Genomic DNA, 15869 nt, shown 5'->3' with positions numbered 1-15869 from the left:
CGAATCTTTGGACGCATGCATGAAGTATTAAATATAAATAAAAAATAAAACTAATTACACAGTTTAGACGAAATCCACGAGACGAATCTTTTAAGCCTAATTAAACTATGATTGAACACTAATTACCAAATAATAACGAAAAGTGCTACAGTATCATTTTGCCAAATTTTTCGGCATTTAAACAGACCCGTAGTACTACTCCTGCTGTAGATGAGCAAGCCGCTGCCCGTTGCATCTTCTGGGCGCGACGGCGTGGAGCCCACCCCCTGTACTTTGGCACAGTGCCGCACCATACGCGCTTGCTGGTTGCTGGCCCATGGCCGGGTCATGTCATGTGCCGATGTGCGTGCCCAACTGGCGGGAGGCTGGGTATATACTGTATGCCCTTGTCGAACCAAACAAAATCAGTAACGCGCCTTTTATTCACCCGTTCGCTAGTTTCAGCCGGCATAAACTAGCAATAATATTTTTCATTCACAACAAACTAACACAGCTAATTTAAATTAGTCCAGAAACCAACAAACGAACAAATAGATGATTAATTATGTATTCCAACGAAATGTCAGCGCTAATACTATTTCTTGACCAGTCCAACGATTTTTTTTCTTCTTCTTTTTTTCAAATTTTGCTGCTCTGTCTCTGCGCTGCAGACGCGCCGCGGTCAAACCAGTGTTCCCTCGTGTCAGCCGATCGCAATCATCCGTCCATCATATCACGGCGGCCGAGCGAGCAGCGCCAGCCGGGGGCCAGGCGAAGCATAGGGCACGTCACGTCGTGCCCTAGGCGCCTAGCTGTAGCCTGCGACCGCGTGCGCTGCTAATTGTCCGATCGTCTGATAAGACATGACGGAACTGTATTTTTTATAGAAAAATACTGATAGTTGTGTAAAAAAATACGATTTATAAGACGATACTACCGTAGAATTCTATAAAAAAATCGCCAGAAATAATCCACGTACAGTACACCATGTGATCTTCTTTTCTTTGCCAATCATTGTAAGCCTAACTCCACACATGAGTCAGGTAAACAAGGGAGTGATAAAAAAATTGTAGTGGCAGCAAACAAATTTAATAAAGGTTATGTTCGGTTTACCTCATATTCGATTTGTTTGGGTTTTTTCAGTATTTTTCTCTTACAATAGTTCAGCCGAAACCGTATTTTCAGACAGTTTCAAACCAACAAAGAGAGCCTTTATTATCAAAATGAGCTCGACGATCGTAATGGCGATCACGTCACGGATAGCGTAATGGGCCGGTAATGCATGCATGGAGCATTTCGTGATGGTGAGCTAGCAAGTGGCCGGTGCGTGATCCGATCGATCGGGCGATCACGTACCCGTGCCGGAAAGCGGAAAGCTGGATTTCGGCAGATCGCCCGCGCTTCATTATAGTTTAACCCCGGACGGAGCCGAGTGTGTGGCCGGTGCAAAGGAGCTGTACGTATTCGAACTCGAAACCACACAAACAAAACGCCGGATTAGTACCACGATAAAATCCAAAAGTGCCCCGCGTCCTGTGTTTTGTTTAGCTAGCGCTCACTGCTGATCCGTTGAACGATGCATACGCCAGGGTCGGTTAATTAGTCGGTCGGTTAACTTAACCCCCCCTGATGCTATCGACTGTAGCGCCTAGTCGGCACAGACCATCTCACCACATAAACTGCATTGGAGATCCAGCCCTAGATCACACCCACGGCACTGCAGTAGCGAACACGTTCCCTGGCCTCCCAGCAGCCTACGCGGATGCGACACCTGTGCCGCGGACAAAAGTTTCTCCTCCTAGCTAATCATTCCCGTCCTCCCAATCTGTTTCTGGGTTAATCCGGCCGACCATGGATTATATTATATAGGGCACGTTTAGTTGGCCGAACTGGGTGCCGCTGAATATACTGTAGCGCACTGTACCTTTCGTTTGTATTCGGTAATAATTGTCCAACCATTGATTAATTAGGCTTAAAACGTTCGTCACGTAAAGTAGAATCAAACTGTGTAATTAGTTTTTGATTTCGTCTATATTTAGTATTTCATTCCTGTACCACAAGTTTGATGTGACGAGAAATCTTCTTTTTGTACAGTGCCAAATTCAGGAGTTTAAGAAGTAAACATGGCCATAGTAGTACGGAGTAGTAGTAAAAGTTAATCACGCCCCTGCTCCTCCTAATCATTCAAAACGCTGCTGGCTCGCTCGCTCGTGGCCTCGTGGGTCAGCTCACGTGGCCCGCACATGATTAGGTTTGGTTTGGGCCTCCACCAGTCCACCTCCAATGGCGATTCAGAGCTCCCAGCTTGGCATTAAACAATGGGTGCCCGGGTTCACGAACCCCGTGCCGTGCGTCACCATTACTACCAGAACGACGGGCGACGGCACCATGGCCTTCCCGTCGAATCAGCAACAGCCTTCCTGCGACAAAGAATCGCCTAGCGGATACGGCGCAGGCGCTACCGGCCACCGAGCCACGATGGCGTCGCGCGTAATCCTGATGCAATCACAGGTTAACACTGCTCCAGTGCACGCATCATGTCAGCTCGTTAGGCCTGGTTTAGGTGGCGAAATTTTTTAGAAAATAGTACCGTAGCACTTTCATTGTTATTTGACAATTAGTGTCCAATTATAGTCTAATTAGGCTTAAAAGATTCGTCTCGTGAATTTCGTCTAAACTGTGTAATTAGTTTTATTTTTTATTTATATTTAATGCTTCATGCATGCGTCCAAAGATTCGATGTGACGGGGAATCTTGAAAAATTTTGCAAAATCTTAGGAACTAAACAGGCACTTAGTTTAGTTTAGGATAGAACCTACTCCCCGTCCCAAAATAACTGTCGCCATTGATATACGTGCCGAAACATTGACTCGATTTGTAGAAAATACGTGCAACGTTTATATCTTCAAATAAACTTATTAAAAAACTAGATTCAAAAATCTTTCTAATGATACTAATTACGTATCATAAATATTAATATTTTTAATATATATTTAGTCAAAGTTATTTTCTCGAAAATCGAAAACGACAGAAAAGGGAGTAAGAGTGTTTGAATCCCATGCACTAAATTTTATTTTTACCTATAAACTTTAGTGCTATACTCGGTATATCGGAATAGGTGGAATAAAAGTAAATTGATTTTTATTTTTTTTAACTAAACCACCAGCAATTAATTCATTAGGAGTAGACTTTTAAAGGTGCATACGAGTTTTTATTTGGAATTATTTCGTCCATGTTAGACTAGACTTAACCACATAAACTTTAGTTCTAGAAACAAGGTTAATACTCCTATTTACTCCATGAGACCAAAAATAAGTGCACTTCGAACATTTGAAAAACGTCCTAGAATCAGTCCACTTTTAGGTATATGGTACACCTCTCTCTGTTTCTAAAAATGTAATCATTGCATGTTGAAATGATTTTTGATAGAGGTTAATATGTAATTTTCATGTTGCGGAAAGAGTGGTTTGGACTTTGGAGTCTTGGCCAGCGATGGACGGGGCAGATATTTTCGTGACGCCAGCGGTAGCGGCGCTGCGGCGACGGGAGTGAATTCTTGCGCCCGCAGGGCCATATCACCCTTCGCTTTCAGTGATGACACGGAGCAGTGAAAAGTGGAGAGTGAAAAGCTTGCACACGCGCTGTAACTCCGGTGCCAGGGACACAGGATGGTCCAGGAGCGGAGCCCACGCTGGCGCAGTGGCGCGGTGAAAAACGAAATAGCTCTTGCAAAAACGGGCAGCGTTGGCAGCGACAGCGCCGAGCCGCCGAGGACCGAGGGGCATCTATAATCTGCCACCACGGCACCACGCAAGTAGATCGCATCGCGTCGTGGTCGTGCGTCCCCTCTCCCTATATACATATCCACAGCACAGTCACCTCGCAAGGCCACAAAAAATGGCAGAAATTGCAGGGGGGGGGGGGAGGACCGGGGCAGGGTGCCCAAGCGATCGGTCACTGTGCATCATTTACATGCAGCTTTAAGAGCGACCTCCGTCCCCGCACCTCTGAACACGCTGCCAGGACCCCGGACCCGAACGCAAAGATGGGTTGGGTGAAACAAAGCGAGAAGACACGGATCAAATGATGCTAACACAGCACGGCAGTAGAGGCTATTGAGAGGTCAGCATGTTCATGGGGCGGAGTGCAGATTCTGATCTTGCATTGCGGAAAAAACAACAATCAACAAGTGAAAGACTGTACAGTACGTACACAGCAGCCGGATCAGGTTTCAGCGTGAAACCTGCAGCACGAGGCAACGACGGCGAGGTACAAGGGCACAACTCAAAGCACTGTAATAATGTAACAACTCATTCATGAAGATGCAGCCAATATTACCGTCCACTAGAGCTCCCCCACCTGCATCCCAACATTTTTCCTCTCTCGCCATTTGCCGTCAGTCCCACTCCCACTCCCACCCAATACCAATCCCACTTCCCCCAAACTGTACAACACCGAGTTGGACGACCAAACAATTCAAACCCATCGCCGCTTTCCCGCCACCTCGCTGGATCTCACGTTGCGCCTGTCTCCGCCTCGGTGCACGCCACGTCGCACATGTCATGTGTTGTGTAGGACCGGGGGAGACACGATGGCTTCCGTCAGCAGCTCATAGCCTCACACTTCACCGGGAGCGCGCGGTCGAAGCCGCCGCCGCGGGACAGCAGGGTTCCCACCACCGCCATGTCGCGGCAGAACACCCCCTGGTAAACAGGGGCTGTGGACGTCACGGCCACCGCCGGCGCCTTCGGCATTGTCGCCGTGGTCGCGGCCTTGGCCTTGCGTTTCGGTTTCTGTTTCACCGTCTGCGCGCGTTCCGGTGGGCTTCTTGGACGGCCGCTCTCCGTGTTCATCTTGGATTGACCAGGCGCCGGCTGCTGTGGTGGTTCCTGCTTCGCGGCTTCCTGCTTGGCCGCCAGCGCGGCAGCCGCGGCTGCAGCTGCGGCCGCGGCGGCGTCCTTTGCCTTCTGCCTCTCGGCGGCCTCCTCGTCCAGAACGGCTGACATCACGAACGAGTACCCCTTCTGCAGCATCCTGTACAGCAGCAGCGCGGACATGCGCGCCTGGTCACGCACCGCCTCGAGGTCGCGGTGCTCGTCCACGAGCTCCAGGCGTTCCCCGAACACGACGGCGCGGTCAGGCTTGAGCTTCAGGGAGAGCAGCAGGTGCGCGCGCTCCAGCTCGGAGCGCGTGCACCCGCGCCGCAAGCCCAGCAGCAGGTAGTAGTCGACGTTGCACGCCTCACCGGCGGCGACGCGGCTGCGCAGCCCCTGGATGCGGGCCGTCAGTTTGCGGTGCGCGCCGGCGATCTCGCGGTACCGCACGCCGCCCTGCGGCCGCCACCGGGGCCCCGGGAGCTTGCCGTCGCGGAGCGCGGCGTCGTACAGGAGCTTGAGGTGGTCAAGGTCACGGAGGCAGTCAGCGAGCGCGCCCACGGACTGGAGGAGGTCGGCGCGGGCACGGAGGGCCGGGATGTAGGCAGGGTCCAGGGCGAGTGCGCGGTTACAGTCCGCGATGGCGTCGGCCGGACGGCCACCGGCCTGGAACGCGGCGGCGCGGCCGACGAGGCAGGCGGCGGCAAACCGGTGCGGCAGCACGCCACGGCGTGCCTCGAGGATCTTGGTGAAATGGCGCACAGCCTCGGCGGGGAGGCCGGCGTCCAGCGCGGCCATGGCAGCCGCGCGGCGCCGGAGCAGGAGCTTCACGTGCGCCAGGAGCTGGGACACGGCCTCCGACTCCATCGCCGGGATTACGAATGCCGAACCGGACTTGGATGTTTTGCCGGACGGGACGGAGGGAGCCGCGGCGGCGGCGGCGGACGACGAGAAGCTGTCGTCCGACCAGCACACGCTCTCGCGGCGGAACGCCGCCGAAGCGAGGCGGCGGCCGGTCTGGAGCAGCACCATAGCGTCCTCAATGAGGCCGAGGTGGAAGCATGCTTGCCCCAGGACCAAGTACCTGTAGATGGGTACCAACCATTAGGAAACCAGTCGGATTCGCAAAATCAAGACACCAGTTCGTGCAATGCTGAAGCTTTCGTACCTCCACTGGGTGTCCGTGTTTGGGTTCTTGGAGAGGCCGGCAAGGACGCGGCGCTTGAGCTCGGAGATGTCGAAGCAGCGGAAGGAGCGGACAGGGCGAGCGTCAGGCTCCGTGTCGTCGGAGCGGTGGCGGTCGGGCGAGAGGAGCTTGGCACGGGAAATCGTGCCGAGGTCACCGGAGCCGGTGGATAGGAGGGACGCCGACGAGGACGAAGAGGTGTCCTCGCCAGAGCACGACTTGCCGCAGCTGGGGATGTAATCGCGGAGCATCTCCGCGACCTCCCTGTAGCGTCGCAGCGCGAGGAGAGCGCGCGCCCGCAGCTCCAGGGCAGCCTCCATCCGCGGCGACAGCTCCAGCGCCGCGTCCACCAGGCCAAGCGCCGCCACCGCGTCCCCGCCGCCGCCCTCCGGCGCCGCCGTAAGAATCTTCCTCGCCTCCCGCAGGTACTTGTCGATCACCTGATCAAAACGGAATGGAAACATCAGATTTCCCGCAGCAAAAGCGGTATTCTTCCGTCTTAACAGAGCAGGATTGAGCACTCTGAGATGAGATCATTCTATTTGGGGGAACAAACAAAACAAACGAAACCAAAACAGGACAAGCCACCGGCCGGACAGAATGCGCTGGAACCAAGCTGCTGTTGAACGAAACAAACAAAAGGCACGCACAGCGAGCTTCAGAGATCCAAACGGCTCTCCGCCCTCCTGGCATTTGGACGTGAAGCCCTTTCCCCATCCAGAAGTCAAAAAGCACAAACTTGGCATTCGTGTAGTTCTTGAACACCAAGAAACATTCAGGTGGAAGAGAAAGGGAACCCAACTCAAGGATGGCGTCAGCAGGGGAGGACGGGAACAAACCGGCACTGACCTTCCTGTTGCTGAGCAGCCACTTCCTCTTCTTCTCCGGAGCAGAAGAAGGCGAGGACACCGCCATTGCCTCCCTCGCATCAATCGGCGCAACCCACGCCTAGCCGGAATCGATCCCAAAGCGAGGGGAGGACACGGAGAGGGAGGAGGAGGGGGGAGGGCGAGGAGGTAGGAAGGCCGGAAGGGCAATCGAAGGCGAGAAGGCGAGAAGAGAGAGGAGGTTATATATACGGGGCCAGTACTAGCTCCCAAATCTATCGACTCTCGGCCTACTGCTCTATTTTCTGGGGTTTGAATCGAGTGGGAAAGAATTGGGAATACACAATTCAGAGTCAGAGAGAGAGAGAGAGATAAATGCCAATGCCAGCTTTGACTGCACTGCACCCCACTTCCTCTCTCCTCTCTCTCGCTCCTCGCTGCTTTCCCTTTCAGAGAAAGCTTCGATCCCTCGGCCATCCTAGCTGGCGAGATGCCCGTCCAGCAACACCTCTCATCCTCCTCCACAACGCCCAGCACAGGACCAATAATAATATAAAAAAAGTCTCACAATTTCAAAAACCCTAAAAAAAAAAGGTCTCGTGTAGAGTGGCGGGCTTTTAGGCTATCTCCAGTAACCAAAATACAAGATCTATTTCATATTTGATAGTGCTATAGGTAAAGGGTTTCGTATCTTTTTTTTTTTGTCTTCTTTAATAACAAGACACAAAAGAGAGCTCTTTCTACAAACGAGTCTCCAGGAGAGAGGATACTCATATTTGAGTTGTGTCTTTACTATAACCCAAAATGAGTCTCGCATATAGATACTCTGTTGTTAGAGACGGATACATTTGTATTCAAGACCCATTTTAGATATGGGTGCAGGAGACAGTCTTCAAAGGACTGAAATCAGTCATGCTGCCCCACTACTGCTCTCCTTGCTCCTCACACCCAACCATTTTAATTTCTTTCCTTATTTTCTTCCCCCTCTTGCTATCTCGTTTATTCGCTTCCTTATTTTAGCTTATATCAGTTTTAAAGCTCACAGGATCACATTATCATTCTTTTTAAACAGAAAATCCCAGCCCTCAAAGCTGAGCTAGCCGTTCATCATCCTGTCTCTTGTTTTGCCAAGGCCGCCTCTTGTTTTGCCAATAAATTCGGGTAAATAGGAGTAACAAGAGGCGGCCTTGCTTTCGGCAGAAACGCGGCACCGCGAAAAGGCCTTTTTGTGCAGTCTATCTACGTAGCGATACGCGTTTAAGCGTAGAGATACATTTTTTCAGAAGTCTGAGGTCCTGTATACGTGCAGAAACGATCGAGGAACAGGAGCCTTATTAAAAAGAAAAGACAGGGGAACAGGAGATGGTGTAGTAACTCCAGGGTGAAACGCTCGCGGGAAGAATGGTAAAAGTAAGGCCATGTTTGGTTACTATAGAAAAATTTTAGTCTCTGTCCCATCGGATATTTGAACACATGCATGAAGTATTAAATATAGATAAAAAAATAACTAATTACATAGATTGTGGCTAATTTGCGAGACGGATTTTTTAAGCCTAATTAATCTATGATTTGATAATGTGGTGCTACAGTAAATATGTGCTAATGGCGGATTAATTAGGCTTAATAAATTCGTCTCGTAAATTAGTCTCCATCTATGTAATTAGTTTTATAATTAACTCATATTTAGTTCTCTTAAATAGCATCCGAACGTCCGATATGACATAGACTAAAATTTAGTCTATGAAACCAAACACCCCCCTAACTACCGGTGGCCAAACATATGATGGGGGACGCAATACGAATGCTGTGCTTAAATACGCTCTCCGCGAGGCAGGACCGGCCGTATTTATACGGCGGCATGAGGTTCTGCAGGTAGGCCACGCGGGCAACAGGGTTTATTTCTGGGTACCGGCCTCCGTGGACCTGACGTCATTGGAGCAAGTTACCCCTGCTTTTCACGGAGGAAAGAGCCATGGAGTTACGGATTCACGGTAAAGTCCGAAAATTTTGAGTTGGCAACGGTTGGGGTGAGGCTGGCACTCGAGTCATGTGCTATGTTAGCTTGGCTTATAAGCCATATTTTTTCAGTTAATAAATATTATTTTTCTCTCATAATAAATTAGCCAATGGTAGTTTCAGTCATTATCAACCAAGCGAACAGGGCAATGCTAAGTTTTGGGCTGGCTCCAGTTTTGAAAGATTTAAACGGGGAGGTAAGTTTCAAAAAAAGAAGTCTGAAACTTATTAAGAATATAGTTTTGATGAATATGGTTTGGTTTCATAGGTGGCTTTCCTTTGCATGAATATGAAGAGATCGGTATGGATGGATATTGATCAAGAAGTATGAAGAATGAATATCAACAATAATGGCATTATGAAGAAATAACAAGCTAAGGTGAAAAGTAGGATGAGACATGAGTGTTTGCATATGGACTAGTCTCAAATAGAAAGCTTGCTTAAGAAAGCCAAGTGCGTTGATATTAAAATGTAGAGGATACACGTAATCGTAAACTGGCTTGATCATATTTGTGTTGATGCACAGATGTCAATATATGTGATCAAAAGAAACGGATTTTCAATGACTGCTTAATTTGATCTCAATAGATTAAGAGTTAGAGAGCAACCGAGAGGGACCCGGAACGAGCATGAGCTTTGTGAGTTGCTCACCGCCACCTCAACGGAGACTAGAGTTCAAGTGGGAACCTAAACTTCGGTGAAATAAATCGCTTGTATCTCTTATGTTTTGAATTGATATATTTGCTTTTCCACTCATGTGCTTGGTTTGTATGTGTTTGTGCGTGGATGTACTAAACACATCTAAAAGTTTATTTTGAGTTGGAACTCTAGGCGTACTTGTTTTTACGAGCTCGATCACGCGCTCGCATGATGCGGCCTATCCACTGCACGAGAGGCACATGGCTCCCGGCTCTGAATGATGCAGTGGCGTTGTAGAGTACTGTACGTAGCAATATCTCCGCGCCGCCGTAGGGCGATTTATTGCCGACGAGCCGACCGGCGGAGCTGCCGCCGATCGGAGTAGGCGTAGAGTGCTGCAGAAGCAAGCCACGGTGGGGGCACTGTAGCCTGTAGCCGCGACCACGCCCAGCTACTGCTGCTCTGCTACACACACGCGCTAGCTAGCCGCGGTACACGGCCACGCCCCTACATATACTAGCGGCTTTGAATACCTTTCCCTTTTGCACGTCTCTCTCCCCTACCGACTTTACCCATCGCCATTGAATGCCTGCCTGGTCACATGTACGCCGCCGGGCGCCGAGGAGATGTCAGCGTCGTCCCCGGCCCCCGGCCGCGCGCTCCAGCTTTCCCAATTCCCAGTCCCCCACCCCCGGCCGAGCCTGCCCACGTTCGGGTCGTCGTCCGTTTCCGTTGCTCTGCTTCCTTTTCCCTCCGCCGTCGCGTTCCGTCGCGCATCGCTGGATGGATTTGTTTGCTTCCCATCTCCCAGGGCGCCAGCTGCTGTATGCTCGCTTCCATGGGTCGCCCCCGCGAATTTTACGGCGCGTAGAGGAGAACGATCGATCGTGCGTACGAGTGGACACATATGTACGGAGATCGGGAGATGTACGTATGTGTGACGGTACGTGCAAGGCGCAACTATAGGCACGAGGGCGTAGCCGCGTAGCATACGTTGCGTCAAGTGGTACTCCTCCGGTCCGGGGGGCCGGGCCGGCGACAGGATCAGGGGAATATATGCACGCAGCGCAGGGCAAGGGCATGCATGCGTTATAGCTAGCTCGATCCATCCATCCATCCATCCGTGCTGTGCTGTGCAAGCGCAAAGGTTACCCCCCTATGATTGGAGCAAAAACGGGGGCGAGCATCTCCTCCCTAGGGTTCGATCGGGGGCTGCTCCGCTCTTGATCGCCCTGCTGTCGGGATGCTCGCTCGTTCGCTCGCTCGTCTATCAGGTTTACTTGCTCGGAAAGCATGCCTGCTCCTCCGCCGGGGTCCGGATTAAGTTGTTTCTCCGAGCACGTAACCTTGGTGCCAGCTGTAGCTCTAGCTCGGCGGCAGTTCAAGTGGTGAGCGTGCGCAATACGTAAGCAAATCCATTCGCGTGAGTGAGATCGTTGTTATGCAGCAACGTGCAGGGTCGTAGGCGGACGACGTCGCGCGCGTACAGGGTGGTTCCGGTTCGGCTGCTAGCTGTTTGGGTGGGGTGCACGTAGTGGGTATTGGCGCGCGTACTGGCCCTGGCCGCCGGGACACTGCCTGCGCCCGCTGCCACCGTGGTCAGCACAGCAGCACGGCCGCGACCATCACCATCGGATGCTCATGCGCTGCGCCTGCAATCCCGGCGCCTGTCGCCGGGGACTCGGGGAGAATCAGAATCGATCCACCAGTATCTCGATGGATCGCTCCCGTTCTTCGCTCCCCTCTGATCGTTTGCACGCTTGCGCTGCATGTGCTTCTTATTGGCTCCTCCTGCTAACAATGTTTCATATGATGCCGAGTCAACGTATTATTACTATCAATCAACTCACCTCTTCGAACTGGATAAGCGAGTGTTTGGATAGTCGTCGCGCACACTCCATGCCTTGCGTGCAGTATTGTACTCCGATCCGATCCATCCAGCATGTGCTTCACTTCCTGTAGAAAATACCCGTTGCTCCACAGCTGATCCCCATTCGACGTACATGTACTTTACTTACCCAGTTGCTACCAGAGAAATAGCACTACACCTGCCTTCTGCTTCATTTTTTCTTAAGGAAAAAAAAACATAAACTAATGGTAGATGGAGATGGTGAGGGCCACTGCATGCACCTAGCTTACCTACGTGCCTGCCATGATGGCCAAGCACGTTGGCGCCAGTTGTCGACCTACTAGTGGCTCTGTTACCATTGGCCAGTGCTTTAGGACAGGTAAGCCTACGCTACTGAACAGCTTGTAGGCCCTTAACCACGCATGCCATTGGTCTACGTGTACCAGGGGCTATACACTTTCTCGCTTCAGACGAAGGCACCCTGTCACTCACTTCCGAGGGGCTCACCACTGGCACTGGGTATACCAGTATACAAAGCGCGCTCGCAGCTGCCGGGGACAGCCGCGAGATGAGCATAAAACGATCGATTACAGTCAGTCGGATTGCTCCACAATCGTTCGATGCGGAATTAATTGCGTTCATTTTCGAACGGAGTATTGTAGTATAAGGTAAATTTGCTATAGAACATTCTTTAATGTTAGAATTTGTTGATATGGACACAACTTAATACTATTGTTTTTCATACACTTTTTTATTGTGACAAATTGCTATTAGGCACTACAGGTATTAAAATAATAGTTTCTAGGAGTAGATGATAGAGAGAAGTTAAAAGTGACCGATGTGACTTGACTATTACAGCACAACTCTTAATAGATGTCTAAAAAATCATAACTTTTTACATTTTAAGTCAGATGAAGACGAATTTTCAAATTATAGAGCTCGATGAGAACTAGAATTTCGTAATTTATCTATAATTTTTTTTGGTACATCCATTTTACTATACATGCTAGATATAATATTATGTCTACATACATAGCAAAATGAATGAACCAAAAAAGTCAAAGCGAATTATAATTTGGAACGGAGGGAGTACTTGATAATTTTCTTATTTGAAATTATTTAGAGTACAAAAAATTGTTTCAAATAAGTTCTCGGGTTTTAAAAATTCAAATTTTTGAACGTCCTGGATATTGACATGGTCCATACAAAAGTTGCAGGTATCAATGCAATATATAACTTTATAGCTAATATTTTTTTTATCCGAGGTCATTTGGAGTCCTAGATATTTGTTTTATTTTCTTAGATTTCAAATTCAGAAATTTAGATTTTTAAATGACTCTAGACATTGAAATGATCAATACCGAAGTTGTTTTTACATCGATATAAGTAACCATATAAGACAATATATGTAGATGTAAGTGGTACAGGCTATCCACGTTTTTATGCATTTTATTTACCCTTTCTTCTTATACATGCGTTTGATTTTCGATATGGCACAATTTATTAGAGGCTACTGATTCATACACAATTTATTCGTAATAATGTAATAAAATATTGTCAAGTAATCTCTTACAATGTGATTTGCAGCAATAGTTTCACATGTTAGTACTTTGTTTTCATGCATGTCAGGTGCCGGAAAGTTTGAAGAATGTAATGTGCATGTGAGGTGTTTCCTTAGAAAATCGCTACCAATAGTATTTTGTAGGATTAGGTGATCATTACAAGTACTTTAGGGAATTAAACATGCGTCGCGCTTGTGCTTTTAAATCGAAGAGTTGGTAGAAAAGAAAAAGAGAAACGTAGCTAAATGTCATTTAGCTGTTCTTTTTAAAAAGCATAATTGCACCGGTGGATGTGTCGAGCTACTGGTAGAGGATGCTTAATCATACAGGAGTACAGGTGTCGCCGTAATACGGTGCTGAAACGGTATTTAATCAACGGATTTGATTGGTTAATCCCATCGGCCTGGACCGGTTGTTTGTTTAAACGGAAGCATCAGGCCATCAAGGCATGAAGGCATGCACTTTTAAACCTTATGATGCCAATTCCATATAAATTGAACAAGCAACATTTCATATTACAAGCCGGTAGTAGTAGCCTAGTACCGCTCATTGTTCGTTCCATAACTAGCCGCTCTCGAAACATGATATCCGGCCTGTTCGCTGGTTGGTTTCTGAGCTGATAAGCTCAGCTGGTGCTGGTTTCTTGTGAGAGAAAAACACTGTTGGCTGGCTGATAAGCCCTGAGTGAAACCAACAAGCGGACAGACTGTCATCTGTACATTTCCTGTGCAAGTCTAGCTCGCTGATTTGCTGACATAACGCATTAATTCTTGATTATTCTCACGTCCTAGCTCCTTGATCCCCTGTCGTCCTCTTGCACAGCAAGACTTAATTTTCTCTCTGACTAGCAAATCTTATGAGCACAATTTAATATCTTTCAGCAAAACAATGATTGTGCATGCAGCTGTTGCGTGCATGATTCATTTTGAAGGACTATACTACTACACAAAAGATTTTATGAGGCGTTTTGAAATTGGACTCGGAGGCGGACAAGCTTTTAAACCGCATCGATTAATACCTATTATTAATCAAGGCGGTCATTTTTTATTGACCGAGGCGGACAACCTAACGCTACCATCTCGATTAATATTTATTAACCGAGGCGGTCACGTTATAAAGCCCGCCTCGGTAAATCAGGCCCACCTGACTAGCCCAAAAGGCCCACCTCCAAGCACACCTATATATACCAGACTTTAGGTTTTTCACCCTCAGCTCCCTCCTCACTCCTCAGCCGCATGCGTCGCGCTCCTCGCTCCCTCAGAATGCGCTCCTCTCTCCGGTCTCCCTCTCTCTTTCTCTCTCACGCGCGCAGAGCAAGGGGCCCGGCGCCCGACACCCCTCCCCTCCCAGCGCCCCCTTCCGGTGGCGCGCACAGAGTAGAGGTGGCCTCCCGCGGGCGGCGGTGGCGGCTAGGTCACGGGCGTGCGGTGGTGGTGGCTAGGGCACGGCCTCCCTCTCCCTCCGGCGAGCGAATAGCGGCGGTGCAGATCAACGATGAGGTATGCTCCTCACTCTCTCTCCTCTCAGATCTAGGGTGGATCAATCCTCACCCTCCCTCGCAGATCGATGACGAGGGCCCTGCACCAGCTCCCCAGTGGCGAGGGCCCTGTAGTAGGTCCCCGGAGGCAGATCCGCCCTCCCCCTCCCTCCCTCGCGAGCGGGTGCCCGGATCCAGCGAGCGGCTGCGACGACGCGTAGATCCGACGAGTTGCGGCCACGGCGGCGCGTGGACGAGCTCGATAGGCCTATAGATGGGCTCGCCGGGCTTATCCACGGGTTTCCTTTTTTGTTTTTTTATTCGATGAACCGAGGCGGGTAGGGCAACCGCCTCAGTTAAGGCCACGATTAACCGTGACCTTTCGTCCGAGGCGGTTGCAAAAACCGTCTCGGTTAAGCATTTTTTCCCACCGCGGTAAAGTTTTTGCGTAGTAGTGCTAGGCAGTCTATACCTAAAATGAAGTTGATGGACCAAACATATCATGCAAATGCGCGTATAGTCTACTCCCTCTGTCCCAAAATAAGTGTCGCTGTGGGATTCTTCGTGCCAGCTAAAGTTTTTTTAATTTTACTAGGTTTATAGAAAATATTAGCAACATTAGCATCTCTAAATAAGTTTATTATGAAAATAGATTCAATGATCTATCTGACGATACTAATTATATATTACATATTAATATTTTTGGTCAAATTAAAAATATTTGGAGAAAAAGCAAAATTATGATGCCAATTCCATATAAATTGAACTAGCAAGATTTCATATTACATAGGACATCTACTTTAGAGCTTAGTTTGCTATTTATACTAGGCTATGTGTTAAGTTTTTATAGGGTTTGAACATGTTAAGGGGCTAATTTATAGTAAGAGCGAGTTCACGGGGCAGGTACGCGGGGAGCGGGGACAAAATTTTTGCCTGATTCAATCCCCGTCCCCGAATAGGGGAATTCCGCGCAGGGAACCGGGGATCGGGTTCCCATTGCATCTCTAGTCACAACAGGATGCTACTACAAAACCAAATCACACGAGCAATAACACAGTTAAAAAAAGATGAGAGATTGATTCATTTTGATCACAGATGCCCTGCCAATTTCTTTGATCAAATTATATATCTATGGCTACGATGACATCATTCATATCAACCAGAGAAAAATTTTAATCCTACAAGGTATTTTGTTGTTCCATATACATAAGTAAAAGACTACCCTGATTCGGAGATAACAAAATTCAAAAACAATCTTATTATTTTTGGGACGTACAAAACCACATTTCAAAACAAGTAGATGTCCAAATTTTGCTGGTACCAATAGTTTGGTGGTGGTTAAAGATTCCTTGTGCCAAAAGCAAATCCGGACAATATTTGGAGCATGGACAAATATATAAATATATAGACACACACACACAAAAGAAACTGAATGCCGAGTTTTCACATGAGAAGAAACA

The 15869-nt window shown here is 48.8% G+C and overlaps 1 protein-coding gene across 1 annotated transcript; it reads right to left on the bottom strand.

Annotated features, from left to right (window-relative positions):
- Positions 1 to 4130: 4130 nt before the first annotated feature.
- LOC136540070 (uncharacterized) lies at positions 4131 to 7128 on the bottom strand. Its single transcript, XM_066532056.1, has 3 exons — positions 6889 to 7128; positions 6022 to 6479; positions 4131 to 5937 (listed from the first exon to the last, which is right to left on the bottom strand). Exons 1-3 carry the CDS (start codon positions 6952 to 6954, stop codon positions 4581 to 4583), a joined length of 1881 nt encoding a protein of 626 aa, XP_066388153.1. The 5' UTR covers positions 6955 to 7128; the 3' UTR covers positions 4131 to 4580.
- Positions 7129 to 15869: the final 8741 nt, after the last annotated feature.

The sequence above is a fragment of the Miscanthus floridulus genome, chromosome 2 (assembly GCF_019320115.1).
Source record: "Miscanthus floridulus cultivar M001 chromosome 2, ASM1932011v1, whole genome shotgun sequence".
NCBI classification, from domain to species: Eukaryota; Viridiplantae; Streptophyta; class Magnoliopsida; order Poales; family Poaceae; genus Miscanthus; species Miscanthus floridulus.
Note: the sequence above shows the minus strand (reverse complement) of the source record. Positions and strands in the feature narration are given on the sequence as shown.

What these genes read in the sequence shown, in the direction of transcription:
- LOC136540070 (XM_066532056.1), bottom strand. Translation starts at nt 6,954, where the DNA reads ATGGCGGTGTCCTCGCCTTCTTCTGCTCCGGAGAAGAAGAGGAAGTGG. An exon ending in GGCTGCTCAGCAACAGGAAG is followed by an intron (nt 6,480 to 6,888) that starts GTCAGTGCCGGT and finishes CGTTTTGATCAG; the next exon opens with GTGATCGACAAGTACCTGCG. An exon ending in AACACGGACACCCAGTGGAG is followed by an intron (nt 5,938 to 6,021) that starts GTACGAAAGCTT and finishes ACCCATCTACAG; the next exon opens with GTACTTGGTCCTGGGGCAAG.